General features: G+C 57.4%; 2 protein-coding genes and 1 long non-coding RNA gene across 12 annotated transcripts; 2 read left to right on the top strand and 1 right to left on the bottom strand.

Annotated features, from left to right (window-relative positions):
- The first annotated feature begins 93 nt into the window (after window positions 1-93).
- LOC105472387 (epsin 3) lies at window positions 94-12,351 on the top strand. Of its 4 annotated transcripts, none has more exons than XM_011725573.3 (10): window positions 94-343; window positions 3,823-4,523; window positions 5,486-5,604; window positions 6,287-6,367; window positions 6,592-6,720; window positions 7,637-7,724; window positions 8,196-8,465; window positions 8,631-8,741; window positions 8,873-9,103; window positions 9,245-12,351. In XM_011725573.3, the coding sequence occupies exons 2-10, from the start codon at window positions 3,962-3,964 to the stop codon at window positions 9,574-9,576; spliced, it is 1,923 nt and encodes a 640-aa protein (XP_011723875.2). In that variant the 5' UTR covers window positions 94-343; window positions 3,823-3,961; the 3' UTR covers window positions 9,577-12,351. The 4 variants fall into 4 exon arrangements, with proteins under 4 accessions (XP_011723875.2, XP_070939059.1, XP_024645704.2 ...); XM_071082958.1 differs by lacking the exon at window positions 94-343 and adding an exon at window positions 466-484 and having other exon boundaries at window positions 3,423-4,523; XM_024789936.2 differs by lacking the exon at window positions 94-343 and adding an exon at window positions 1,982-2,042 and having other exon boundaries at window positions 3,423-4,523.
- On the bottom strand, window positions 3,047-8,650 carry LOC105472386 (uncharacterized). Of its 5 annotated transcripts, none has more exons than XR_011615765.1 (3): window positions 7,852-8,199; window positions 5,327-7,527; window positions 3,047-3,185 (listed from the first exon to the last, which is right to left on the bottom strand). It is a non-coding gene; the product is annotated as an uncharacterized lncRNA (long non-coding RNA). The 5 variants fall into 5 exon arrangements; XR_981551.3 differs by lacking the exon at window positions 3,047-3,185 and adding an exon at window positions 8,587-8,650 and having other exon boundaries at window positions 4,680-7,527; window positions 7,852-7,982; XR_011615766.1 differs by lacking the exon at window positions 3,047-3,185 and adding an exon at window positions 8,463-8,637 and having other exon boundaries at window positions 4,680-7,527; window positions 7,852-7,982.
- Window positions 12,352-14,669: 2,318 nt separating the features above from the next.
- Window positions 14,670-23,606, top strand: LOC105472385 (spermatogenesis associated 20). Of its 3 annotated transcripts, XM_011725564.3 has the most exons (17): window positions 14,700-14,801; window positions 15,559-15,677; window positions 15,799-15,969; window positions 16,069-16,133; window positions 16,325-16,479; window positions 16,558-16,701; window positions 16,801-17,002; window positions 17,500-17,630; window positions 17,729-17,833; window positions 18,053-18,127; window positions 18,225-18,434; window positions 18,515-18,707; window positions 19,028-19,196; window positions 19,485-19,696; window positions 21,985-22,184; window positions 22,991-23,071; window positions 23,246-23,606. In XM_011725564.3, exons 2-17 carry the CDS (start codon window positions 15,601-15,603, stop codon window positions 23,414-23,416), a joined length of 2,361 nt encoding a protein of 786 aa, XP_011723866.1. In that variant the 5' UTR covers window positions 14,700-14,801; window positions 15,559-15,600; the 3' UTR covers window positions 23,417-23,606. The 3 variants fall into 3 exon arrangements, with proteins under 3 accessions (XP_011723868.1, XP_011723866.1, XP_011723870.1); XM_011725566.2 differs by lacking the exon at window positions 15,559-15,677 and having other exon boundaries at window positions 14,670-14,801; XM_011725568.3 differs by lacking the exon at window positions 14,700-14,801 and having other exon boundaries at window positions 15,789-15,969.
- The last annotated feature ends 4,367 nt before the right edge of the window (window positions 23,607-27,973 follow it).

Raw genomic sequence — 27,973 nt, 5'->3', positions numbered from 1 at the left:
CCCCTCCTTTCCCGTTGAAGAGGCAGGGGAAGGGTTAACTCAAAGCAGAGGGGATCGGGTCACCAGCACTGGCTCCAGATCTGCACTTCCTGGGGGCAGCCAACAGGCAGGCCCCCCACCTCTCAATGCACCACCTGCTTGGCCAGCAGGAAGGGGTTAACCTGCCCTGCGCTTCCTCCTGTGTCCTGTTACTGCTGAGGCAGACCTGCCGGGCCAGCTGAGCAACTTTCCTCGGAGTGCTGCCTGGCGCTGGCTAGGAGGCAAACGCACGCGGGAAGAGCTGCTACCCATTCCAGGGACCCTGCCGCTGCCCCTCTGAGGGGTCTGCGCCTCCTGGGAGCAGGTGGGTCTCTGGGACGAGGGTCCATGGTGGATGGCTCTGGAGACGCTCCCGAGGCTGTGCCGTCCCCCTGCTGCACAGGTTGGAGGGTCACCGCAGAGGCTACTCGGGCCGGGGCTGGGGCCGAGGGAGCCCGCACTGGAGGTAAGCTCCTCCCTGGCCCCCTCCCTGGCAGTGACGGCATGGAAGGTGGGAGTTGGTGGGGAGCAAAGAGTGGGCTTGGGGCTTAGTCTCTTTTCCAGGTGCGAGGGAGAAGGCTGAGCTGTAGAGGACCTAAAGGCTTCGTTCCTGCCACCCCTCCCTCCCTGCAGCCCCCAGAAAGGGACTCAGGGCCCCCTCCCCATCCATCCTGGGACTTAGTATCTTTGGTGGCATTCCCCACAGACTCCTTCTGCACATCTCTGCTGTTTCCTCTTCCTCAGCCCCTCATGCACACCTCTAGCCTCAGGGTAGCCCCCCTCCCCCATCTCCTGTGCTCCCAGGAGGCAGCTGTTACAGTGGCCAGAAGCTTAGAGCTCAAGCTCACCCCCATTCCTACAGCATCAAGAAGGGCACTGTCATTCCCCACTGCTCAGGCTGGACCTGATTTGGAGGCAGGGGCTGGAGCCCACCTTAGCAGAGGACGGGAAAGGGGTGTGGGCTGGGCTGGTGGGTGCACAGACTTTGCGCAAACTCATGCACGTGTGACTGGACAGATTTGGGTTCTTTCCATTTCTCTGAAGCCCTTGCTGGGGACGAGCGAGCTGCGTTTTTCGGTCCTGACTTTTGGGAAGCTCTCCAGATCCCCCCATCCTGCAGGCCCTGAGAAGAACAGCCCCTCCCTACTGCGCAGTTCTCCTTGGGACCCTGTATGTAGGCGAGAGCTGATACTCCATGCCTCGTGGCCCATCCCACCACCTGCTGGCCATGCTCCCATCCCCTCAGCCTCCTCCTTCCTCTGTCCTCTCCCTCATCTCTGAATTCTCAGGCCCTGCCCTCTCTGTGCCCTTCCCTCCACCTGACAGGGTCCGGCTCAAGGTCACTGCAGTAATTCCATCTCCAGCTGCCCAGGGCTGCTGCTGCTACCGCCACTGCCTTATCGGCCGCTGGGTTTCTGTTTCACTCCCTTTTATTTCTGGGCATATTGTGTTCGATAAAACCCTTTGCTTGTAACACTGCTGGCAGCGCTCCCAGCTGCTCCCTCCCGCGTTCCTTCCTTTCCTCCTCCCCTCTCTGTGCTCTGGCAGCCTCACCGTGTTCCCTCAAACTCCAGAGAAGGAATATCAAGGTGCCTCCCCATGTTTCTGACCCCACACTTCCCCCTAGCCCCTGCAGGGGTGTGCAGAGAATGCCCACCTCCTGTGAGAAAGGTCCAGGCAGGGCCGCTGGGCCCACACTGAGAGTCCCCTTCCAGAGGCTGGTGCCCCTACCTGGGCCGGGCCGGAGGGCCAGGGCAGCCAGGTCCAGGTAGGGCTCTGGTGGAGTCAGTGCTCGACTGGTTCTGCTACTTCCAGTGGCCAGCCGGTAGGGGTGTGCGCTGGGCGGGCTTCGGTGCACATTATTTCCCATCTTGACTCTGCCACCCCCAGCCACGGGATGGGGAGGTGAAGGCAGGTCTGAGTCACTAGCAAGGGGGAGGGCAGGAGTTAAACAAGTTGTGGCCGTGGCATCCCCACAGAAGGCCCACCACCCGCTGGAAGGAAAGACAGACAGGAGACAAAAGGTAGGCTGTGCTGTGGGACAGGCACTCTCCACCTCGTCTGCTCCCACGGGATCCTATTCTCTGGGCCCCAAACAAAACCTGCCAAGGCGTGTTTTCAAAGCGTGGGGCCGCTTTGAACTGAGCCCAGCACTGGCGGGGCTGGGGTGGAAGGAACATGGTGTCGGGTGGGGGAAGGTCTCCTTCAGATTCCTGCTTCTGGCAGCCTGGGGACCAGCTGGGGCAAGGGCTGGGATGGAGGGTGGAGCCGAGAGTTGTTTGGTGGGTGGGGGAGAGTTCACGGGTGAAGTGGAAGCTCTGCAGGCCCAGCCAGTGTGTGTGTGCATGCACAGACCAGTGCTAGTGTGGGAGGAATGGCGGTGGTCAGGGAATTCCTCTTTTGGTTTCTGAAAGGGCCTTGGGAGGACCTGGGGCCTGGGGTTGTATTCAGCAGACAGCTTGGACCTGCGGCTATTAGGGGCGAATTGGGCTGGCCTGGCTTTTCTCCCTGCTGGGGTAGCAGAGGTCCACCATGTGTCCAGGGCTTTGGGACTTTGGAGAACCCAGACTGTTCCTACTTTCAGGAAGCTTCCATTCTAGCTGAGAAGGTGGGACTGAGACAGTAAAGCAAACCGATGAATTAATGACTAAGCTGGGTAACACTGACAATAAGGATTGGATTAGTCTTCTGGAGACCTAGATGTTAGTCGAGGCTCTGCCACGTACGTGCCATACGACGCACGCAGGTCTCATCCCTTCTCTGGCCTCAACACTATCATGTGTAAGTGGGGGGTGGCAGTGGTGGTGGCAGGCGGGAGTGTTGGCTTTGGCCAGATCTCTGAGGGGCAGCCTTCCTCAAATGATCCTTGCTTTCTTGCCTTCTGGCTCAGTTCACAGCATTTCTTCTGAGCTCCCCTGACTTGCTGGTTCACTCCTCCTTACTCTTCCCTTGGATCTTGGATCTCAGTTCAGCCACCACCTCCTCTAGGAAGTCTCCCCTGATTTTCCTGGCTTGGGTCTTCCTGGGCGGCTCTGCACTCCCACACTGGACTGTGATTTTCTGTACCCTCACAACTGAACGTGGGTGGACCAAGGCGTGTGTTCTGTGCCTGGCATGATGCCTGGCTCAGAAAAGGCCTCCAGGAAATAGGTGTTGAATGCACCAAACTACAAAAATTAACAATATGAGAAAAGTGAGCTGAGGAGCTGGGAAGGACAGGTCTTAAGCTAGATCTCAGCAGAAACAGAGGTGGTGGCGCAGCAGAAGCAAGGCAAGCGAGCCTTCCTGGAATCCCGTTAGCATTCCCCTATGAGGCCATGCACTCTTAGGTGGGGCTTCCTAGGGTCGTCTTGGTCCCCCATGTAGCAGCTCTGTGATCTCAGACGAGTCACTTAATATTACAGGGTCTCACTCTGTTGCCCAGGTGGGAGTGCACTGGCACGATCATGGCTCACTGCAGCCTCCAGCTCCTGGCCTCAAGTGATCCTCTTGCCTTGGCCTCCTGAAGTCCTGGAATTACAGGCATGACCCACTGTGCCAGGCCCATTTAATACTCTAAGCCCTACCTTTCCCATCTGTGGATGGAAACAATGACAACAGCATCTTTGTGGTGTGACTGTGAAGATAGATGAGCATGCAAAGCTCCAAGTGCCTGCTGCATTATAAGTGAAATAAGAACATGTGCCGCTGAAGGCTATCCCTGGAGGCAGGGACACTCTGGCCAGGCCTCATTTAGTTGGTCAGTGGCTGAGTGACCTGTAAGGTAGGCCTTTGCCCCTGAATTCCTGGCCCTTTCTTCCTCAGCCCCATGTGGAACCCAAGGACGCAGCTGCTTTGCTGAGAACACAGCAGCCCATCCTTCGAGACCGTGACCTCACCACAGTGGCCCTCAGCCCTCCATCTCCAGCGGGGGCGAGGGCCACCCACCTCCAAGTCTCCAGCCATGACGACCTCCGCGCTCCGGCGCCAGGTGAAGAACATCGTGCACAACTATTCCGAGGCGGAAATCAAGGTGCGCGAGGCCACCAGCAATGACCCCTGGGGCCCCCCCAGTTCGCTTATGTCCGAGATCGCTGACCTGACCTTCAACACAGTGGCTTTCACCGAGGTCATGGGCATGCTGTGGCGGCGGCTCAATGACAGTGGCAAGAACTGGCGGCACGTGTACAAGGCTCTGACATTGCTGGACTACCTGCTCAAGACAGGCTCTGAGCGGGTGGCCCACCAGTGCCGCGAGAACCTCTACACCATCCAGACACTCAAGGACTTCCAGTACATTGACCGCGATGGCAAGGACCAGGGCGTCAACGTGCGCGAGAAGGTCAAGCAAGTGATGGCCCTGCTCAAGGATGAGGAGCGGCTGCGGCAGGAGCGAACCCATGCCCTCAAGACCAAGGAGCGCATGGCACTGGAGGGCATCGGCATTGGCAGTGGGCAGCTGGGCTTCAGCCGCCGCTACGGCGAGGACTACGGCCGCTCCCGGGGCTCCCCGTCCTCCTACAACTGTGAGTGAGCCCCAGTGTGTGGCTGGGATGGGGAGGTGGCCCGACTTCCAATCCTGGCTCTGCAATCCAAGCCATGGTTCATAATACCTACCTCCGAGGGGTGTTACGAGGATTCAGACATAAGGAATGTACATGCAAGGCACAACACCCGGCACATAGGAGGTGCTCAACAAGTTAGCTCAGATAATAATGTTGTTACAGATTCATCATCATTCGTTAGCTGTCTTGATAGGATGGCATGATGGTGGAAGCATGGGTTTGGAGACAGATAGCATTCTTTATTCTGCTTCCTCCAAGCTGTGTGACCTGGGCAACCAGTTCTCTGAACCTCAGTTTCCTCATCTGTACAGTGGAGATAAGCTCACCTACCTCCACTGTTTGATTTGAGAATGAAATGAGACCAGGCTCAGCAATGTCCTCTACCCCGAGCCCAGACATATGGCATTCCCCTTCATCCCCCTACCTGAGGGCAGCTGCCGGACAGTCCCTGACTGTCCTGCCCTGAGTTGTGGGGGCTTCCCCGATCTGAGGAATACTCAGAATGGCCCGCCTTCCATAAAGCCTTTGACAGTTTGCTGAGGGCTGTGAGGCTGTGACCTCGTTGGACTAGAACCTCCTATCCTTGCACTCCCCTTGCCCCCAGGCAGGACAGGGTCCATCTGGAAGTCCAAGAGCTGGAGTCAGGGCACCTGGGTTCAAGTCCTGCTTGAGGACCCTGGTCAGGTGCCCTAAGTGCTGCCTGTGCATCTGCTAAGGAGGGATTGGAGCCGTCCCACTGGGACAGGGTGGGATGGGGAACTTACAGAGAGTGCCCAGCACACTGCCTGGCCCACGGGGGCCTCCACGGCCTGTTGTTCCCCTCCTCTCAGTTCTCTTCTTTGAGCCTCAGCTTCCTGGCAGGCAGAGGGGTGTGGAAGCTAATGGGTAATCGTGTGGTCACAGAGACATGATGGTCGTTGCAGCCTCCTCTTCGTCACCCCGCTATACGTCCGACCTGGAGCAGGCCCGGCCTCAGACGTCAGGGGAAGAGGAACTGCAGCTGCAGCTGGCCCTAGCCATGAGCCGTGAGGAGGCAGAGAAGGTGAGGCCACGCAACCCCACTGTGGTGGGGAGGGGATGGGCTAGAGGGAGAATGCCTGGGAGCCCCTCAGCCTTGACTCAGGCTCTGTCACCCGAAGCCCCACTCCTGTGCCCAAGGACAGCACAAGACCCACTGTCTCTGTCGGTCTGTCGCAGGCAGGGACTGCCTCCCCGCCTCCAGTCCTCTCCACCTGGCCTGGAAAGAGTAGCGGGTGTGCAATTAGGGGCACCTGATGTGTCTCGGGGGGCCTGCTACCACCTCATGGTGGAAGGGGTGAGTGAGCTCAGACATTGCTAGGAGACACTGGGATATGCTGCCCGCCCCCGCCCACCAGCTATCCTCGTGGGGAGACAAGGATGGGCCCCCGATATCATCAACTTTGCCACTACCTCTGTGGATCCAGGAAGACCAGGCAGGAAGCAGCTGGGCCTCACACAGGAGGGCCTAGAGAACTCTCAGAGGATTCAGAAGCAAAAGATCAGTCTTCCTGATCTTTAAACTGCATTTCAGATGCAGGCAGGGAGAAGGCCACGCCCACCCTGCTGACTGAGGGGCAAATGGCCCATGCATACTGAGGCTGGGCATCTGTCTCTCCATCCCCATGACCCAGGCAGGGCTATACTGCCCTTCTGCTCCCAAGGTGGGAGTACAGGGCCAAGTTCACACCTCTCTTCCTCCGCAGCCTGTTCTCCCAGCCTCCCACAGGGATGAGGACCTGCAGCTGCAGCTGGCTCTGCGCCTGAGCCGGCAGGAGCACGAGAAGGTAGTGGGCTGAGCCCTCCCGGCCGCCGGTGCTGCTGTTGCTGCTGGTGATGGAGGTGCTTCAGGGCACTAACAGGCTCCTCCTGCTGTACCCGGTGGCCCTGCCGCTCCTAACCTCTCAGCTGCCTCCCACCTGCACTCTCTCGACTCCAGCCTCGGGTGCACAGGTCCCCGGATTCCAGCCTGCGCCGCTCATGCTCCTGACCCTTTCTGTGCCTTCTGCAGGAGGTGAAATCCTGGCGGGGTGATGGCTCCCCCATGGCCAATGGTGCAGGGCCTGCCGTCCACCATCGGCGGGACAGAGAGACCGAGAGAGAAGAGAAAAAGGAGGAAGAGAAACTAAAAACCAGCCAGGTAGGGAGTGGGCTGGGGTGCGTGGGATGGACAGGGCCTGAGACATGGACTGAGTATTTGTAAAGAGAGAGCAGAGTAGTGCTTGGCATATAGTAAGCACTGACATGTTTATTAGATGAAATAGGTGTGGGGGTGTAGCAGCCCTAGTCCCACCCTGCATGGGCTGATGACTGAGTTAACAGCAAAGTGGGATGCACAGGGATCCTGATCAGAGACCCCTGGATTTGGGTTCTGAATTTGCTGCCACTTACTCTATGACTTGGGGCATGTCACTGTCATGGCCTCAGTTTCCCCTTCTGCACAGTGTGCTTATTGGATAGTTCCAGCTCTGACATGTTAGGATTATGTGATACTGTCGATCAAGACTAAGGTGGGCCCAGGCACATGGTGCTGAAAACACCGCGGGCTCATGGACGTATTTTCTCCACATGGGGAGTGAGCAGCTGCTGAGTGCAAGGCTGCCCTCCAAAGCTGTCCATGTCATGCCCGGGTGCTGCGGTCTCCTTTCCGCCCATGTTCACTGTGGCCAATTTCTCTTGGACACTGACCTAGGGAGGTAGGCTGGTTGAAAAACATCTGCCCCCTTCTGCTGGCCTGGATTCTATCCCCGCTCTGTCTCTCCCCGGCTGTGTGACTTCAGGCAAACCCATTCCACCCTCTGTGCGCTGGCTGGCTCATCCATAAAATGGGCACATCACCCGCCCTACCTACCTCACAGGGTTGTTATGAAAATCAGGTACTCTGTGGATGAAGAAACATTATAAACTGTAAAGCACTATGTCGAGGTGAGGGATCATGAACAGGTATCTGTGGAATGAATAAAGAGAATGAGCTGGCATTAGCCTGACAGGTCAGGGCCTGCCCTCCCTCCAGGCCCCACCCACTTCTGAGCCCCGGCTGCCTCTCCCCTCCACAGTCCTCCATCCTGGACTTGGCTGACATCTTCGTACCTGCCCTGGCCCCGCCCTCCACACACTGCTCTGCTGACCCATGGGACATCCCAGGTGGGCATGCAGGGCTGCAAGAGACTTCCAGGCTGGCCTGAATGCCCCCTCCTTCCCAACCACTTGCCGGGCCAAGCACCTCCCCACCTCCCCACAACATCTGAGTGTCACCGGGCAAGTCACTCACCACCTTGAGCCTCCGCCGCCTGTGGGACGGGCTTTCATAGTGAGGGCTATGGAGAATGTCTGAAGGGCCCAGCTCCTAGGAAACGCAGCAAATGTTCTCTTGCTGCACTCACTTGCTCAGCATGTCCCTGCCTGGGAAGGTGGCCTGAGTCACCCACACCTGCAGGTCCCAGTTCCTGGGGTCACTTGCCAAATACGGGCTCCAGCCTGCTGGGTGGTCCTGAGGCCACAGTCCATCTGTGACATGGATCCCCTGCCTCCCGATTTGGGCTGGGTAACTGGGAAGCGCCCTGGGCGAGGGATAAGGGTGGGCCTGGGATCATGTCTATGCTGTTCCCATTTCAGGTTTTAGGCCGAACACAGAGGCCAGCGGCTCCTCCTGGGGGCCTTCTGCAGACCCCTGGTCTCCGATCCCCTCAGGAACCATCCTGTCCCGAAGCCAGCCCTGGGATCTGACTCCCATGCTCTCCTCCTCTGAGCCCTGGGGCAGGACCCCAGTGCTGCCTGCTGGGCCCCCCACCACAGACCCGTGGGCACTGAATTCTCCCCACCACAAACTCCCCAGCACTGGGGCTGACCCTTGGGGAGCCTCCATTGAAACCTCCGACACACCTGGTAAGAAGAGGGCCAGAGCATGTGAGTGAGGGGCTGGAGGACTTCCAGGCAGAGCCAAGGGGGCAGCAGATACTGTATGTGTTACGAGGGTAGCTTCTCTGGAAAGGGGTTAGACCAGCACCTGCTCTTTTTGCCAATCCATCTCCTCTCCCTCTCTTCCCCCAGCTGTAGGTGCTGCCTCGGCCTTTGACTCATTTGCCAAACCTCCAGAATCCACAGAGATCAAGGAGGGGATGGAGCAGGCCCTGCCCTCTGGGAAGCCCAGCAGCCCTGTGGGTGAGTGGGGCAAGGGAATGGTGAGGCTCTGGGGAACAAGGGGCCCATCCCCAAGCAGCCTCTGTTCTCTTCCTCCCACATCGGGCGCCAATCCCTCTCCCCACCAGCGAGCTCTAGCATTTCTATTCCAGAGCTGGACCTGTTTGGAGATCCCAGCCCCAGTTCCAAGCAAAATGGCACGAAGGAGCCAGATGCCCTGGACCTGGGCATACTAGGGGAAGCACTAACCCAGCCAAGCAAAGAGGCCCGAGCTTGCCGGACTCCCGAGTCCTTCCTGGGCCCCTCGGCCTCTTCCTTGGTCAACCTTGACTCGTTGGTCAAGGCACCCCAGGCTGCAAAGACCCGGAACCCCTTTCTGACAGGTAAGACGTCCCTCAATCCAGGGGCTCCTGCTTTCGGAGCCTAGCCTCGGCCGGAGGAGCTCACTCTCCTTCGCAACTTCCAAGACCTCCCGGTGTAGGGCTCTGAATCCCGGGTCGCTCCAAGCCACTCTCGTTCTGCAGGTCTCAGCTCTCCGTCCCCCACCAACCCGTTCGGCGCGGGCGAGCCGGGCAGGCCAACGCTAAACCAGATGCGCACGGGGTCGCCGGCGCTGGGCCTGGCGGGCGGGCCCGTGGGGGCGCCCCTGGGCTCCATGACCTACAGCGCCTCTCTGCCCCTCCCGCTCAGTAGCGTGCCAGCCGGCTTGACCCTCCCTGCCTCGGTTAGCGTCTTCCCGCAGGCCGGAGCCTTCGCACCGCCCCCAGCGCGCCTGCCTCAGCCGCTGCTGCCCACGCCGAGCTCAGCCGGGCCGCTGCCCCCGCCCCCGCAGACCGGCACGAACCCCTTCCTCTGAGCGCCACCCCGCCGCGGGCCGGCCTGCGCATGCGCCAGGCGCCCCGCGGCCCCGCCTCCGGACCCGGGGCTGGGGCGGGGCGCGGGTGCTAGTGGGTCGCTGAACCAGTGGCGGCTGGAATCACGCGGCGGCTCCGGAAGCTGGACATGGACCACGGCCCGGGAGCTAGAGACTGAAAGCCCGCATAATAAAGACTGGAACCCTAGTTCTCAGCTCTCACCAAGTGGACTTTTTGCGAGGTGTGGCGGCTGGGTCTCGACCACAGCGTGGATCACCGGCTGTCTAGGAAACTGCAGCTGCACAACGCGGGGTGCAAAACTGCCCCCGCTTCCTTTACAGCTCCTCTCAACCCTCACCTCCATCCCCCGTCACCCAGGCACCTTCGCTTCCAGACGCTCCCAGGCTGTCACTCAATTCGGTCATTTCATTCATTTATCACACATGGGCACTGGGGCTGAGCTAACAGCAAGAGACAATAGGCCTTTGTTCCTATTTATTGGGTACTGCTTATGTGCTAAGCAGATCAGCTTATTTAATCCTTGCAACGACGCTCTGAGGTAGACAATATTGTTAATTCCGTTCGGGACCCTGGCTACATAATTTGTGGGGCTCAATACAAAATGAAAATGTGAGGGCTCCTTGTTCAAAATCGTGTGAAGAATTTCAAAACAGGGACAGCAGAGCATGAAACCAAGCGCAAAGCCCACTGCAGGGCGATTGCACAGATCTCTCACCTTGCAGCCGGTACTACTCCCATTTTTCAGGCAAGGAAACCGAGGCTCACGTTAAATGGCATGCTCAAAGTCACAAAGCTGACACGGGGCGGGGCTGGAACTCAGAGTCAGACAGTCTGGCTCCAAGGCCAGGAGCTCCCAGGCAGGGCCCCAGAATTAATTCAGCAAATATTGACTGACTGCTGTGGACAAAGTGCTGGGCTCACCTGGGAAGGATCCAACCTCCAGGAGCTTGAGCGCAGCAGGGTAGACAAGCCAGGGGGCAGCAGGGTAGACAAGTCAGGGGCACGTGATGCAGCTGTGGCAGGAGCCAAGTGCAGGAGCTCCCAGGCTCCTTTGTTTTACTGAGTCACCTTAAATCTAACTCTGCCTTCTCCCTTGCTTCACCAAGGCTGGTGAGAAACTCAGTCTCAGCCACAGAGGGGGAATCAGACCCCTTCTAGGGGTTTATGTGGAGTCTGGGAAACCAAGGGTGGGATGAGGCCTGGTACTCAATCCAGGAGGGGCCCCTATGACCAGCCTTGCCTCTTTTTCTTCTCAATGCTCCCTGATCACTGGACCACTGGACACTGATGTGTCCTCAGTGCTTGGGGCCTGGCTCTGCAGGCAGCCTGCAGCCAGCCCCCATCCCCTTTAGGGACAAATGACCTTCCACCAAAGTCGGTGAGTGAAGGGACACAATGCCACTCCCCTTCCTAAGGTGGGGGTAGAGGAAGGGAGTCCCACAATGGCAGTTACAGACAGGATGGACAAGAACACCTGCTCAGGAGTCAAACTGACAGGGCTCAAAGTTCTGCTCCAAGGTTTGACCCTGACAAGAATCACTTAGTAATAAGTGGTTATGCTTTGTGACCTTGAGTAAATTACTTACCCTCTCCCTGTCTCTGTGCCTGTGTCTCCTTACTTGTCAAATGGGATCAGAAGTTTCTTCCTGATGAGGTTGCTATGTGGATGCCCCCAGGCCCGTGTCCATTCAGCTCAGGGCCCACCCTCTTCAGAGACTGACCATGAGGCACGAACCCATCATGCCTTTCACTCCTGGTTTTGCCAGGCAATACCCAGAGTCCAGCACCCATCTATTAATATCTTCTGCTACACCCAAACCTGGGATGATTCCATCCTTCTTGTCCCCTGACCCAGCCTTTGTGGCCCTGCCACCCAGTCTCTCTTCTTCTAAACTGGATCCCCCTGAGATCTCCCAAGGGGAGCTGTTTTGTCTCCCACAAAGAAGAGGTTGATAGCCTTGCTTCCTGCCTCCCTCCCTACAAGACCCCTCCTGCTAGGAGGGTGGTGCCATGGGTCATTCTGTCTCCTCCCTGCCTGGGGCTGCCACTCCACGTCATTTTTGGGATGCTTCGGTCTTGGCTCATGGTCTTCTCATCCAGCTCTTACCTCAATTTCAAGTTCAAGTCGCTCCATTATCCAAGGACTTTACGGCCCCTTGACCTCTCAGTGACCCTTACTGTGGTCACACTTGGAGATTTGTCATCACCCCAAATTACTCTACATTCAAGGCAGGCTTCCGGCTCTCTGAGCTTAACCTCATTCCTTCTAGCCAGAACATGTTATTTCGAGCACCCGCTGGACCCTCCGGCTAGCCGACCTGTCCAACAACCTGCCACACCCCACATTCTCAGGGCCACCCAGGACCACCACCTCTTCTATCCTCGATGGCGTCCACCACTTTCTCTCAGATGAATCCTTCCCATCGAAATGTGTCTTAATTAGCTCCATCCATCTTGACAGTGTCTTCCCAACTTTCCCCTCATGTCAAGCACGCATCATCTCTCTCTGTCTCCCCTCCCTTTCCTCTTCCTCCTCAGCTGACTGGTCGACTTCTGCTGTCAGCCTGACTTCACTAGAACGACGCCCACTAAGCACACCAATGGCCTCCGTGTTGCTGAAGCCAGTGGACGTTTTTCTGTCCTAGCCAGGCTGGCCCCTCAGAAGTCTGACATGTAGACACTCTGTCCTTCGTCTCTGGCGTGCTGCCCTGTCTGGGTTTCCTTTGCACCCTGGCTGCTCCCCGTCTGTGTCTTTCTTTTTCTTTCTTTCTTTTTTTTTTTTTTTTTTTTTTTTTTGAGATGGAGTTTCGCTCTTGTTGCCCAGGCTGGAGTTCAATAGTGAAATCTTGGCTCACTGTAACCTCCGCCTCCGGGTTCAAGCAGTTCTCCTGCCTCAGCCTCCCAAGTAGCTGGGATTATAGGCATGCGCCACCATGTCCGGCTAATTTTGTATTTTTAGGAGAGATGGGGTTTCTCCATGTTGGTCAGGTTGGTCTCCAACTCCCAACCTCAGATGATCCACCCTCCTCGGCCTCCCAAAGTGTTGGGATTCCAGGCGTGAGCCACCGCGCCCGACCTCTATCTGTGTCTTTCACAGGCTCACTCAAGCCTGGACCTGAGCCCTCTTCTCTGCTCTGCTGCACGGTCTCCCTGAATCAGCTCCACACCCACATGATCTCAACAGTCAAGACCCCCAATCCTCTCTCCTGACAGCCTCTCCTCTGTGCTCCGAGCAGTGTCATCACTGTCTCCATGTGCACATCTCAAACCCGCAGGTCCAACAATGAACCCCATGAGTTGTCCCCGCTCCCCACCCCATGCCCTCTCTTAAGGGAGTGGTCCCACCTTCCAAGTCACCCTGGATACTGCCTTCTTTGTCGCTGCCAATCCTGATGACGTTTCCTCCTTGACCGACCTCCAGCCCATCTCCTTCTCTGCATCTCTGCTCTCCCATCTCCCCTGGGTGCTGCTATAGCCTCCTATCTGCCCCCGCTTTCACTCTTGCGCCTTTCCAGTTCATTCTCCACTGGGAAGCTGGTGGGATCTTTCCAAAATGCAGATCCAACCAGGTCACCCTCCTGACTAAAGCCTTTCAACAGCTTGCTTCTACTATCATCAAAAATCCCCTTCTCTGGCCAGACACAGTGGCTCACACCTGTAATCCCAGCACTTGGGAGGCTGAGGCAGATGGATCACTTGAGGTCAGGAGTTTGAGACCAGCCTAGGCAACATGGCAAAACCCCGTCTCTACTAAAAATACAAAAATTAGCTGGGCGTGGTGGCACGCGCCTGTAGTCCCAGGTACTTGGGAGGCTGAGGCACAAGAATCGCTTGAACCTAGGGCTGGAGGTCAGCAAAGGACCTCTCTCTGCAAGAGAGAGCCAAGATCAAACCACTGCACTCCAGCTTGGGCGACAGAGCGTGATCCCGTCTAAAAAAAAAAAAAAAAAATTGAGTCGGGCACGGTGGCTCATGCCTGTAATCCCAGCACTTTGGGAGGCTGAGACAGATGGATCACCTGAGGTCAGGAGTTCAAGACCAGCCTTGAACCCAGGATGCAGAAGTTGCAGTGAGCCGAGATCACACCACTCCACTCCAGCCTGGGTGACAGAGCAAGACTCCATCTCAAAAAATAAAAATCCCCTTCTCACAGTTCACGAGTCTCTCCAAGATCTTGCCTCTGCCCTCATCTACTCCTTGTCTTCCCTCCTTCTGCAGTTGCTCACCCCTCACTCACTGACAAGCCACAGGGCCTTTGCACAAACTGTACCTCTGCCTCCTTCCCCAGTACTCCCCCTGAGCGCCCTCTAAGTTCCTTCCTCTCATCCTCCATGTCTTCACAAATGTGATTTCCTCAGGGAAGCCTTCATCCTTTGCCCCTTCCACCAGATCAGGTCACTTGTTACGTTGTACCCTCACGGACTTGTCACATGGGTGTTTATAGATTCATTGGTATGGCTGTTGAATTAGCATCTGCCGCTCTCAACAGACTGTGAGCCATGTGAGGGCAGGAGCCTCATTTCTCTCTGCCCACCATTGTATACCCAGTGCCTTACAGAGCAGCAGACCGCAGACACTTAATAGATATTGGCTGAATGTAGCCAATGAGGCCATGTGTAACCTATGAGACATAAAATGGGCTCATCAGTATTATTTAAGGAAGGCTTCCTGGAATGGGTAGGATTTGAGTAGGACCGAGAGATGAGGAGGTTGCCACAAACAAAGCTTGTTAGCTGGTGGACCTGGCCAAGGTACGCCTTCGCCTTGCATCTCATTTCTCATTTGTAAAAGGGGCAGGGGTTGGACAAAATGAGCTGAAGCTCTGGCATCCCATGGCCCTAGCATCCCCCAGCCCTGGATCCCACAACTCTCCCTGTTCGCATGAGAAGGGCTGTCCTCCCCAGGCAGGGGCAGAGCCCAATGTTATGCACAGAATGGGTTCTCCCAAGGCCGGAGTGCCTGATCTGCAATTCTGTGCTCGGCCGCAGGGTGACGCTCGGAGACCAGCCACACTGTCCCAAGTCCCAGCGAAGACCCGCCCGCAGCTCCGTGGGTGCCCAACCCGCCCCTCACAGTCTCCTGCCCTCCCTTCCTGTCCGTAGCGGCCGGGCCCATGGCCCGGAGCAGCCATGCTGGGCGCACGGGCCTGGTTGGGCAGCGTACTTCTGCTACCCCGCGCCGGTGTAGGCCTCGCCGCGAGCCTCAGGTACGGGCACTCCCTGCGCTTGCCTGCGGGCTCAGTGGAGGGTCTCCCGGGCACCGGTCCCCAGTGCCTGTCTGGACCACCCTTGCATGCCTGGCCCTTCCCCCACCCCACCTCCAGTATGCTTCTGAGACCTGGCCCTGGCAGTAAGGTCCTCCTCCCCTCCCCTCCCCTCCCCTCCCCTCCTGTCCTCATTCTTTCCCTTCCCTCCCCTCCCCTTCCTTCCAGTGCAGTGCCAACTCCCCAGGGACTGTTCTAACACCGCTTCCAGGAAGCCTTCCTTGCACCCCAGCGCTGGATGCTGGGTCAAGGGCCTTTCTCCAATAGTACCCTGTGTCCTGTCACAGCCCTTTATTGCCGCATGGACCTTTCGTTATTTAGGTCAGCTTGCACTGCCCACTTCCAGGCTGAACTCCCTGAGGTCTCTGATTCCTTAGGTGTCCTGGGGTCTGGCCCAGGACCTGGCCCCACAGGAATCCCAGCAGGTGGGCGTTGAGTGAGGGAGTCCCCATGTCTAGTTTCCTCTGTTTGTCCCTCACCTGGTCCAGTCCCAGACCCTACTGCTCTTGGCCTGTGCAGCCACCAACAGTGGGCTGCCTTCCGGTGGGGCCACGCCCAGGCCTGCCAGAGAGATGCCTCCAAGCAGCTGCTCCAGGAAGGACCCGGGGAGGGGCCCCGGGAGGGGTAAGAATGGAGCCCCAAGAACCATTCTGCCCATTGTGACCCGCCCTGACCTCACAGCCATCCTTCCCACCACCAGGTCCAGGAGGTTGGGGGAGACTAACCTGGCAAGGAGCCCCCAATGAGCCACCTCTCCTCACCCCCCAAAAAACATAAGGGGGAGCACAAAGGCCACAGTCTCCCCCATGGTTCAGAAAGGTGGGTTGGGCTGGGAGCAGCGGTCCTACCGGGGTGCTGAGTGGAGTGGGGCAGGTGCTGGGGGGCCTGGGATAAGGTGGGTGGAGGCCCCCAGCTTGCCTGATGCACCAGTCCTCGCCAGGGGTAGCTCCTCCCGGGACAAGGACCGAAGTGCGACGGTCAGTAGTTCAGTGCCCATGCCTGCTGGAGGGAAGGGAAGCCATCCTTCGTCTACACCCCAGAGGGTCCCCAACCGCCTGATCCACGAGAAGTCACCATACCTCCTACAACATGCCTACAATCCCGTGGACTGGTGAGCACTCTCCCGGGGCCCTGCCTGGAATCACTGGGGTCCTAGACCCCTCCCAGACCCCCTGGGCTACTGAGTGATGCCCCACCCTGCTGGGCCTAGGTACCCCTGGGGACAGGAAGCCTTCGACAAGGCCAGGAAAGAAAACAAGCCGATTTTCCTCTCAGGTAATGCTCCCACCTTCCCTGATATGGGGTTGTGGGCAGGGAGTGGCAGCGGATGGGGGAGGGTCTTCTTGGCCTGGCGGGTCTTCCAGGAGACTAGAGGCCAAGACGTCTTCCATCCAGCCAGGGCCACTTGGCCAGCCTCCCTCTGACCCGTGGCTGGCCCCCTGACCTCTCCCCATGGCCCTGTTCAGTCGGGTACTCCACCTGCCACTGGTGCCACATGATGGAAGAGGAGTCCTTCCAGAATGAGGAGATCGGCCGCCTGCTCAGTGAGGACTTTGTGAGCGTGAAGGTAGACCGTGAGGAGCGGCCCGATGTGGACAAGGTGTACATGACATTCGTGCAGGTGAGCAGTCCTCCTCGGGAGTGTGCGCGCCACATGGGCTCAGGGCAGCTCCCCTCACCCTCGCCCTCTCTCCGCCAGGCCACCAGCAGCGGCGGGGGCTGGCCCATGAATGTGTGGCTGACTCCCAACCTCCAGCCCTTTGTGGGGGGCACCTATTTCCCTCCTGAGGATGGCTTGACCCGAGTCGGCTTCCGCACAGTGTTGCTGAGAATACGAGAACAGGTGGGTGTGCCTGGGGGACTTAGGGGACCAGGGTGGGGGACTAGGAAAGAAGAGCCCCTCTCCCCAGCTGACCTCCAGGTGTGCCTCCACCTCCCGCAGTGGAAACAGAACAAGAACACCCTGCTAGAAAACAGCCAGCGTGTCACCACTGCCCTACTGGCCCGATCAGAAATCAGCATGGGTGACCGCCAGCTGCCGCCCTCTGCCGCCACCATGAACAATCGCTGCTTCCAGCAGCTGGACGAGGGCTACGATGAGGAATACGGTGGCTTCGCTGAGGCCCCCAAGTTTCCCACGCCGGGTCAGTGCCCCATGCCCGCCTTAGCCCGGGCTTTGGCCTTCTGATTCCTATGCTGGTCAGGGACCTACTGGCTCCTGGCCTCACCCATAGCATCCTGTCCTCCTGACTGGCAGTGACTTCCTTGCCCCTAGCCTGTCGGTAGCTATCGGTGAAGACCCGACTGCTGGTATCAGCAGTGACTCTCTCACCTTGACCTAGGTGATGACCTTCTGTCCCCTGACTTGGTCAGTGACCCAGTGACCCTGGCTTGGCTAATGACATTCTGGGCTCTGGGGGGACAAGTAACTTTCTGGTCCTCTGTGAGTCAATGGTATTCTGACCTCTGGCTCGGGCTATTACCTTCTGTCCTGTGGGTTGACTGTTGACCCCACAGCCTGTCTAGAGACTGCCTGTTGAGTGAACTCCCAGCCTCTGCCTGGCCCAAGGCCTCTTGACCACCCTGATCTCTGTCCCCACTTTCCCATTCTCTCACCCCCATGTTCTTGGTGCCCCCACAGTGATCCTGAGCTTCCTGTTCTCCTATTGGCTCAGCCATCGACTGACTCAGGATGGCTCTCGGGCCCAGCAGATGGCCTTGCATACCCTGAAAATGATGGCCAACGGGGGCATCCGGGACCATGTGGGGCAGGTAACAGACACTGGGTGTTCCCTGGAGGCGCAGCAGAGGGCTGTGGGGTGGGGCAGAGGCTGGGACTAGCCTCCAGCTTTGTATTCCACTTGGTACAGGGTTTTCACCGCTACTCCACAGACTGCCAGTGGCACGTCCCTCACTTCGAGAAGATGCTGTATGACCAGGCACAGCTTGCTGTGGCCTATTCGCAGGCCTTCCAGGTGATCCCTGACCCCAGCCCAGAGAACAGGCATCTCACTCTGGCTGCCCCTCCCAAGGCTTTACTGGTGACTGCGGCTCCTCTTAATCTGAATCCCCTGTTCCCTCCCATGTACCCACTACCCAGGCTTCCATCCCCAACCTGCCTCGGAGAATGTTGTCCCCTTCCACCTGGGCCTCCCAGTGGCCTCTGTTCACAGTCTCCTTTCTTCCTTTGTTAGATCTCTGGTGATGAATTCTACTCTGACGTGGCCAAAGGCATCCTGCAGTACGTGGCTCGGAGCCTGAGCCACCGGGTGTGTGTCCATGGTGGCAGGCGGGCCTGGCTATGGGAGGGGTTGGCGCCTCCACTGCCCTGTGGACCAGGGCCAGCCAACTCTCCCCTCCCCACAGTCCGGAGGCTTCTATAGCGCGGAGGATGCAGACTCGCCCCCAGAGCGGGGCATGCGGCCCAAAGAGGGTGCCTACTATGTGTGGACGGTCAAAGAAGTTCAGCAGCTCCTCCCGGAGCCTGTGCTGGGCGCCACCGAGCCGCTGACCTCAGGCCAGCTCCTCATGAAGCACTACGGCCTCACAGAGGCTGGTAACATCAGCCCCAGTCAGGTGAGGACTTCTGGGGTCACCTGACGGGCCCTGGAGCCTGCCGGGCATGTGAGCTCGCAGACAAAGGCCATTCTCCTCAGGACCCCAAGGGGGAGCTGCAGGGCCAGAATGTGCTGACCGTCCGGTACTCGCTGGAGCTGACCGCTGCCCGCTTTGGCTTGGATGTGGAGGCCGTGCGGACCTTGCTCAATACAGGGCTGGAGAAGCTCTTCCAGGCCCGGAAGCATCGGCCCAAGCCGCACCTGGACAGCAAGATGCTGGCTGCCTGGAATGGTGGGGCTGCACATCTGAGACCCAGCCTGTCTGTAGGATCCCCCTTCACAAAGCCCCGTCTGTTCGGCACCTGCTAACTGCTCACTCTCCCTTTATTAGGGTTATTACTCTCAGTTGACAAACAGAGGCTTAAGGAACTTGAGTAACCCTCCCAAGGTCACACACAAGGGCTGGGAACCCCGCCATGTCTGGCTTTGGAGCCCAAGATCTCAGGGATCACCCATGGCTCCAGGGAGGTGTTGGGGCCCAAGGTGATGGGGTGGAGTTACCCGGAGGGTCCTGGCCAGCTTCTCACCACTACTTGTCTCTCCTGGCTCCAGGCTTGATGGTGTCAGGCTATGCTGTGACCGGGGCTGTCCTGGGCCAAGACAGGCTGATCAACTATGCCACCAATGGTGCCAAGTTCCTGAAGCGGCACATGTTTGATGTGGCCAGTGGCCGCCTGATGCGAACCTGCTACACCGGCTCTGGGGGGACTGTGGAGCACAGGTTGGGGGCTGGGTAGACTGGGAGGGCTCGTCTCCCCACACGTCCCCAGCTTACCTCTGCCCTACTTCTCCACTCCATGTGGACTCCAGTCCTGGCTCTGCCAGGTGCTTGCTGTGAGTTTGTAGCCTCCCTGGGCCCATTTACTCATCTGGGAAGTGGGTTGATGACACCTGCCCAAGAGGGTTCATCTGGAGGGTTAAGTGAACAAATGTGTGAATGGGCCTCCTCTGGGAAAGGCCCTCTCTCCTGGGACTCTCCCCAGCCCCTCCCCTAATGCCTGTCCCCCAGCAACCCACCCTGCTGGGGCTTCCTGGAGGACTACGCCTTCGTGGTGCGGGGCCTGCTGGACCTGTATGAGGCCTCACAGGAGAGTGCGTGGCTCGAGTGGGCTCTGCGGCTGCAGGACACACAGGACAGGCTCTTTTGGGACTCCCAGGGTGGCGGCTACTTCTGCAGTGAGGCTGAGCTGGGGGCTGGCCTGCCCCTGCGTCTGAAGGACGGTCAGTGGGGGTGCAGGGCTAGTCTGGGGTCCTGGGAGGTGTTAAGTGCAGCGTGCGTGAAGAACTGGTGTGGGCCGAAGCCCTCCTGGCTTTGTGTCTCTCCTACTTATTAATGGTGTGATTTTTGGCTGCTGTAATATTTCTGAGTCTCCTTTTCTTTTTTTTAAATAGAGATAGAGTCTTGCTATGTTGCCCAGGCTGATCTTGAATTCCTGGGCTCAGTGATCCTCCCACCTTGGCCTCCCAAAGTGCTGGGATTACAGGCATGAATCACTAAACTCAGCCTCAGTTTCGTTTCCTTCCTTTCTTTCCTTTCTTTTTCTTTCCTTTCTCTCCTTTCTTTTTCTTTCCTTTCTCTCTTTCTCTCTTTCTTTCCTTTTTTTCTCTCTCCTTTTTTCCCCTTCCTTCCTTCCCTTTCTTTCTCTCTCTCTTTCTTCCTTTCTTTCTTTCTTTCCCTTCCTTCCTTCCTTCCTTCCTTCCTTCCTTCCTTCCTTCCTTCCTTCCTTCCTCTCTCTCTCTCTCTCTCTCTCTCTCTCTCTCTCTCTCTCTCTCTCTCTCTCTCTTTCTTTCTTTCTTTCTTTCTTTCTTTCTTTCTTTCTTTCTTTCTTTCTTTCCAGGGTCTCACTGTCACCCAGGCTGGAATGCAGTGGCATGATCTTGGCTCACAGCAACCTCTGCCTCTGGGACTGAATCAATTCTCCCACCTCCGCCTCCTGAGTAGCTAAGACTATAGGCATGCACCACCATGCCTGGCTAATTTTTGGTAGAGATGGGATTTCTCCATGTTGCCCAGGCTGGTCTCAAACTACTGGGCTGATGTGATCTGCCCACCTCGGCCTCCCGAAGTGCTGGGATTACATGTGAGAGCCACCATGCCTGGCCTGTTTCTTAATAAGTAAAATGGAGCTAACATTGGTACTACCTTACAGGGTTGATGTAAAGATGAATTTAGCCATTCTGTAAACATGCTTAGCACAGTAACTGGCACCCATGGATTCAGATATTGACCAAGGCTCACTTGGTCCCTGCTCTCATGAAGCTTACAGTGTGGTAGGGGAGACAGCGAATATGCAGTAATAATGCAAAAACACATGCACAGATGTGTAGTTAAAATTGTGGTGAGTGCCGTGAAGTAGGATGCTTTATGTGTACCTGCTCCCTATCACCCATGTGCCTTGTCTGTGGTTAAAGGTTTCTTTCCCGACCCTCAAATTTTAGCCCCTCAAAGATCAGGACTTTCTGCCACTGTTGTATCCCAGGGTCTAGTGTGGTTCTGGCACATGGTAGGTGCTTAAGAAATGTTAACTGAGTGAGCAAAAGGGCCTTGGGAGAGAACCGCAGAGGAGGCCCAACTCAGCCTAGGGAGCAATTAGAGTACACCTGTGATAGCTGTCATTTAACCAAGGCCTGGAGGGAAAGAGAGGCCATGTGGCCACGGAGAAGCTGAGAGAGTTCAGGCACAGGGAGCAGTGCATGACAGGTTGGAGCAGGCAGCCTGTATCCTGGAGGACAGGCAGGGCCCGCGTGTTCCTGGAGGGCACCGAGGAGAATGCTGAGGCCAGCAGGGCACGGAAGTCGTCTTTTTTTTTTTTTTTTTTCTAAGAAAAGAGATATGGTCTTACTGTGTTTCCCAGGCTGGTCTCAAACTCCTGGGCTCAGGTGATCCTCCCGCCTCAGCTTCCCAGGTGCTGGGACTAAGGTGTGAGCCACCATGCCCGGCTGGCAAGGAGGTTTTAAGCGGATTGTGACCTGCTCTGGTATGGGTTTAAGGAGGTCACTCTGATCACTGGTGGAGAGAAGTGGGGGTAGGGGAAACAGGTGACCAGTTAGGAGGCCATTAGTCGTGTTCAGTCCAGGCAGGCATTGGTGAAGGTTCAGAGCATGTGGAAGTATGAGATAGGGAGACGTGGGATTTGGATCTCTTCTGGCCGCAGCCCTGGCAAGACACAGATGGATTAGAAGCAGAGGGAGAGGGAGAGGAAGGGGTCAGGATGGTGCTGCTCTAGCTTGAGCAGCTGAATGGCTGGACAGAGGTATCAGCAGTGAGGAGGGAGCCTGGAGACCAACAGCTGAAGCTAGGACAGGTAGAGTGGAGGGTGCCATAAAAGAGAGCAAAGTACTGATAACTGCTGGAGCGGCATCCACACCCAGAGTGGGGAAGGGGCGGGATAGGCAGGGCCTTTTCTCTGTCTCATCCCCCAAGTGGCCCTGGATACAGTCCTGGGGCAGGGTCCTGGGACTCAATGACCCTCCTTTACCCCCACCCCCTGCCTCCCCGTGTGCTGCAGACCAGGATGGTGCAGAGCCCAGCGCCAATTCCGTGTCAGCCCACAACCTGCTCCGGCTGCACGGCTTCACGGGTCACAAGGACTGGATGGACAAGTGTGTGTGCCTATTGACTGCCTTCTCCGAGCGCATGCGCCGTGTCCCAGTAGCATTGCCCGAGATGGTCCGCGCCCTCTCAGCCCAGCAGCAGACCCTCAAGCAGGTGGGGAGTGAGGGCACCTGGGCTGGGACTTCGGGTAGGAGGGAAGCTGGGGCTGCCATAGCAGATGGGAACAGGAGGTGGGGTTCCTGGGCTGTCCCCAGAGCTCAGGTCTGTGTGTGTGCGGGCCTGTGGAGGTGCCTGTCAGACAGGGAGGCAGAAATTAATGAGTCTGTGGTGGCTGATGAAGTGTTTCTCTGTACGTCTTGGTATCAGCGTAATTGCTTCTGTCGGTCCTGTGTTATTGGTGTGTGTGTACTTCCGGGTGTGTGTGACCCTGAGGTGTGTGTCTGTGCACGTACCTTTGAGGGGGATGTTGGTGTGAGTGTTCGTCGTGTGTGTTTGTCTGTCTGCGTGTGGATGCCCCATCTGCAGGTTTGCCTCTGTGTCTGCCTGCATGCGTGTGTGTCTGCTGTTCGTGTGTATGGTATCTGCCTCTGTGTAGGCATCCACTGTGTGTGTGTGTGTGTGTGTGTGTGTGTGTGTGTGTGTGTGACTACTCTGTGTCTGTCTGGATGGGTCCCTGTGTGCTTTGGGTCTTCCGGGTGTGTGTCTACCCGTGTTTGTATCTGTACCATTGTGTATATGTGTGACATTTCCACTTCGGTATTCTCGTGTGTGAGTGTGTGTGTATGTGTGTGTGTGTGTGTTCCCACTTGCCAAGCATTAACTCATCCTGGCAGCTGAGATGAGTCCCTGTTCCTTAGGAATATAGGGTGGGGCGGAGGGAGGATGGGGAAACCCTGGTGGTCTAGAGCTCAGCCGCTCCCTCCCCTGACACACCGGAGTGACCTCTCTATTCTGGTCAGATCGTGATCTGTGGAGACCGCCAGGCCAAGGATACCAAGGCTCTGGTGCAGTGTGTCCACTCTGTCTACATTCCTAACAAGGTACCCGAACCTGTGAGCCCCACCCCCCACCTCCCTAGAGCTGCCCTCTCCCATCCTCAGCTCCTCAACGTCTCCTTCCCCTCGGAATGTTGGGAAGGGGGAACTTCCCAGTGGGCCTTGCCAATGGGCCCCCCAACCCAGCAGGTGACTCTCCCTGCTCTGCTGCTGCCCTAGGTGCTGATTCTGGCTGATGGGGACCCCTCGAGCTTCCTGTCCCGCCAGCTGCCTTTCCTGAGTACCCTCCGACGGCTGGAAGACCAGGCCACTGCATATGTATGTGAGAATCAAGCCTGCTCAATGCCCATCACTGATCCCTGTGAATTACGAAAACTGCTACATCCATGACTGCCCCAACCCCCTTGGTCTGGGGCAGAAGGTGAAGCATCCCAACTGACTAGAGACTCAGGCCCTGCAGGGCCCTATAGAACCTGTGGCCATCCCTGAGCACCCTGCCACCAGGTGACCTCGGCCATACTCACTGCCCCCCTTGGGCACCCACTCACCCTAGAATAAACTTAACAGTGTCCCGTGGTAACCTGAGGGCGTCAGCTTTGCTTATGAGGGAGGGGCTTCAGGCTCCAGCCTGGGAACCAGCAGCTCAGGGCTGCTTCCTCTGGGAGCCCCCACCTGACTCCTCTGCCTTCTCCCATTTCTCCTTCATCTTCCAGAGGTCAGCAGACTGTCCCTGCCCCTTCCATGGTCATTGTAGCCTGAATGAATTTAGTCCCTGAACTGAGGTCAGGGGACTAAAACCAAGTAAAGATGCCCACGGGTGGGCATGGGGGTGTGGACTGGCCCAGGAAGGGGAAAGCCCAATCCTTGCCCTCAGAAAGAGGTTAAGAAGGGAACCTGCCTTCCCCTCCCCATTGTCTTCTTGTGTTGAGCCGGAGAAGGGGCAGAGATGCTTTATATGAGCTTTTATATTTCACAGAATGGTGACGTTGCATATGCCCTGGTGCATTGTGGGAGCTGCTATTGTCACGACTAATACATTTCTTTTGGGGTATCCATCTAGCCCCAGCCTCGAAAAGATGGAAGCAAGTCCTCCTTGCAGGAGGTCATGTTGTCCATCCATCTGCTTTCATACAAGCTGGTCCAAAGAAAGAGTTCTCTTTTGTTTGGAACATGTTGGGTTGGAAGTCCTTCCCCAAATCTATCTGAGTCCTTCTTGCTGCAGAGAAAGTCTTCCTGTGACCTCATTCTTTCCCCTAAATGTTGGGAAATGCTCCTGAGTCCCGTCCTTGACACATACATCTTCCCAGGCTCCAGAAACCCCATCTAGCTTCCATGGGTTGAGGGATGGGGACTGGGACAATTGCTTTGGGAAGGGCAGGTGCAGAGTGATGGGGCTGACAGGGAGTGGGGAAAGCATGGGGAGGAGCTGTCTCTCTGAGGCCTTTGGGAATCGGCTGAGCCAGGCATCCTCAGCCCCCAAGCTAAGCAACACAGAGAGCCAAAAGAGGCTACTAGAGACAAGAAGGCCTTCATGGGGCCACTGCTTGTGGGGGATGTCAGCAGTGGGGAGGAGTGAAGCAGGAAGGAACCGGGAGACTGGATGGAGTTGCTCCCTTCACATGGTCACACAGAGCCACACATAGTCACTGGGACCAGAGTCAGCTCTGTCTGGGCAGCCAGGCCCTCACTGCAAGCCACCAGCCCATCTGGAGGGGATTAGTGCTCCGGCCAACAAGGTCAGCTGGCCCCTTCCTAGCTGGAGCCCACTCAACCTTGCCAGGAAGTCAGAGAGCTGGACAAGTGGAGCCTGGCCTGGGGAGGTGGCAGGGAAGGAGGATGGAGCATGGTGAAGCACAGGTGGCCTTTTTGGCAGCCCCAGCCCTGGCTTTGGAACAGTCTGGGCAGTATGCCAAGCCCTCTTGCCACTGTCGTCCCATTGACCCTCATGAATGAGTTGGTGAGGCGGGTACCTTTAGCCTCATATGGATAAATATTCGAGGCCCAGAGAAGGTAAGAGACCGGCCTGCAACCCCTCAGCACTTCTGGTTCTCTCTGGGGTCTTCAGGGTACAATAAGGACCCCTAAGGCTTCCTCTTCTCGCAGGAGGTCCAGGCGCAGCTGTGAGGGAGGGTGCCCTTGGTGTCTTCTGTCCCTGCAGCCAGTCTGCTTTCTGCTCGGCAGCTCCTCTCTCCCTCCTGGGATGAGATGTGCACTCGGTGATGGTATTTTGTAAATGGGTTGGGAAGAAGGAGTTACCTCCTTAAAGGGTTAGTTGAATTGAATTTCTAAAGAGGGCAGTGCTTGAATTTCTAAAGAGGGCAGGGTCCCACATAAATCTCGCTCAGAAGCAGGATTGTAAGAGTTCCTGTAGTATCCCTTCCCCTTTCCTGGTCCCTCTTGGGTGTGCACCCAGTTATACCAGGGGAACACCTGTGGGCCAGGGTCACTGGAGACAGGGCCATACCATTTGGGCAGTCACTTAAGTAACTCCATCTTTCTGAGCACCCCCCTTCCTTATCTGAAAGGTGGGGGGCCACCCACTCAGCTCTCAGGGCTGTTAAGGTGACTAAATGGGATAATGGTTGTATCATCCCTGAGCAAAGGGTATCACAGATGGGAAGATTATCTTAGCTCTGCAGGGAGCCAGATGGGCTGTGAGGGAGGGGTAAAGGCAGGGCTGGAGGGGGTTGGAGGGGCTGCCTGAGCAGGGTATATATGGGGAGTTCTTCCTCAAACCCAGAAAAGCTCTTAGGCTTAGCGTCTTTGTTGGGAAACCGAGGCCCAAAGAAAGGAATTTCTTGTCCCTTTGTTTACTTTTCCCTGCCTGAGGTCATTCATTCACCTAACAACTTTGTGCCTGACACTAGATAAGGCCCTGGTGAGCAAAATGAACCTAGCCCCTCTGGGAACACAGAGCCTAGATGGGGAGACAAGCATTTCATTACTGCAAACACAAACATATAATCCCAGCCTGCGCTAGGTGCTGTGAAGTTCCAGACTTGTGTCTGGCTCGGTGCTGTATCCTAAGCACCCTGGCACTTAAGAGGCATTGAAATACTTGCGGGAAAGAAGGCCACTCTGAGGAGGTGATGTCAGAGCTGAGGCTTGGAGGGCTGGAGTGAAATAAAGATGGTTTCAGGTCTTCTTTGCCTTCCCTGTGGGTCCTGCCTCTGCCTCCTCTCTGGCACTCAGGATAAGGGTAAGCATCTCCGACTGGCCATCAGCCCCAACATACTGAGTACAGGGATCAGATCCTGTCTTGCCTGGCCGGTCTTCCCTAGGTCCTGAACCTAGGGAAGTGCATGTGGATCTCAGTTTATCCAGATGGTGCGTTTGTGCCTGCCCTCCTTTCGGGCATGTTCTAGAATAGAGTTCAGCCCAGAGTCCAGGGGTGGCCAGGACGATGGATGAGGGTGTGAGGCCTGCTGACCACCAGGGGACCTGATCATTGGGCTGGGCCAGCCTCTCTGCCCTCATTTTCCCCTCTGCAAAGAAGAGGTGATGAGTTTCCCTACTTCTCGCGCCAGCCCCGGGGCCTCTATCCTGGCGGGAAGGGCAGGCCGACCCGGCAGACTGCGGACTCGCGGGAGGGAAGGTGTCAGACGCGCGGAGCAACCATAAATAGCCCCCCTCTCCCAGAAGACGGCATGGAGTTCAAGACTCCAGCGCCGCATACTCAGAATGAGAGCAGAGACTCCCGCCAGGAAAAAAAGGCACTTAGGGGATCTGCTCATTAGCATGAAATGCAAATGAGCCCGCTCGGCCTCATTTGCACAACTCGGTGCATGGATTCGGCGAAAGGGCAACCAGGGAGACGACGGCGCAGCAGCTACTCTGCCACTTCCCCCATCCCCTCCGCCCATCGGCCGGGGTGGGAACTGAGACGACCCCAACTCTCTGCGGTAGCGGGAGATGCGCGGGGGCTGCGTGGGTGGCGCAGCCTTAGGAGAGTGAACAACGCCCAGGGGTGATGGCCTCAACAACGTGAGGGGTGTTGATGGAGGTCATCCCGCCCATCCCTCCCCCTCTCCGCAGTGGCGTAAGCGCCCCAAAATCTCCGGAGAGGGAACTGACTGACCCACTAGGTTCCGCCGTGTCTACCTCTCGCAGATGTTGGGGAAGTGCTTCCCGGCGTCTAATCCTCGATGTTTCCCCCTCCACCGGCGCCCAGCACACCTGCGGCGCTCCGCTCCCGGTTACCCACAGCTTTCTGGAGTGGCGCCGGCGGCAGAAGAGAGCTAGAGTCGACTGAGCCCCAGAACTCGGGGAGGTAGGCGGGGCAAGGGCCGGGGTCTGCGCGTGCGTGTGCGCGCGTGGAAAGCACAAACCCACGAGGGCCCGCTGCCGGTGGAGTGGAGGTGAGTGAAGGCGGCAGACCCGCGAAGTTCCAGTTCCGCGGACACTCTTTCCCTAAGCCACATAGGGACTTAAGAGAAACTGAGGCACGAAGTTGGGGAGTGGCGGTGGTGGGGACTTTGAAGGTCGAGTCGATAAAGCCCAGCTCTGTGCTTCCGCCCCTTCCCACACACTCGAGACCCCCACGGGTTCCTTCTTAGGGGTCCTTGCTCTGCTCCGCAGTCGCTCCTGGGGATCCGGGCTCTGCGGTCCAGCGCGACCTGCCTGGGGCCACGTGTTCAAGCACGAAACCCCTGCGTGGAGTCCACGCCCTTCAAAAGGTCCCTAGGGGTAAGGGGATGAAGCCAGAAGCTTCAACGTGAGGTCAGGTCCAGCGGGTTAGGGCTACGAGGTCAGGGTCAAAGTCTCAGAATTGGACTCGGGAGCATGACCAATAAGCCCAAGAGATTTGTGGAGGCCACGCCCAGACCATGCCTGTCCCAGCCTTTCTCGAGCTCCGCCCGTTTCTCCAAGACCGGCCCCCTGCAGCCTGAAGCCCCACCCCCGGGACCTCCAGCTCCGCTCCTTCCCTTCCCCAGTACGGCAGCCAAG

Source organism: Macaca nemestrina, chromosome 17 (genome assembly GCF_043159975.1).
Source record: "Macaca nemestrina isolate mMacNem1 chromosome 17, mMacNem.hap1, whole genome shotgun sequence".
Classification (NCBI taxonomy): domain Eukaryota; kingdom Metazoa; phylum Chordata; class Mammalia; order Primates; family Cercopithecidae; genus Macaca; species Macaca nemestrina.
The sequence above is the reverse complement of the archived record's forward strand: the minus strand, read 5'-3'. Positions and strand labels throughout refer to the sequence as shown.

What these genes read in the sequence shown, in the direction of transcription:
- LOC105472387 (XM_011725573.3), top strand. Translation starts at nt 3,962, where the DNA reads ATGACGACCTCCGCGCTCCGGCGCCAGGTGAAGAACATCGTGCACAAC. An exon ending in AGAAACTAAAAACCAGCCAG is followed by an intron (nt 6,721 to 7,636) that starts GTAGGGAGTGGG and finishes TCCCCTCCACAG; the next exon opens with TCCTCCATCCTGGACTTGGC. An exon ending in GAAGCCCAGCAGCCCTGTGG is followed by an intron (nt 8,742 to 8,872) that starts GTGAGTGGGGCA and finishes TTTCTATTCCAG; the next exon opens with AGCTGGACCTGTTTGGAGAT.
- LOC105472385 (XM_011725566.2), top strand. Translation starts at nt 14,725, where the DNA reads ATGCTGGGCGCACGGGCCTGGTTGGGCAGCGTACTTCTGCTACCCCGC. An exon ending in CAAGCCGATTTTCCTCTCAG is followed by an intron (nt 16,134 to 16,324) that starts GTAATGCTCCCA and finishes GGCCCTGTTCAG; the next exon opens with TCGGGTACTCCACCTGCCAC. An exon ending in TCCGGGACCATGTGGGGCAG is followed by an intron (nt 17,631 to 17,728) that starts GTAACAGACACT and finishes CACTTGGTACAG; the next exon opens with GGTTTTCACCGCTACTCCAC.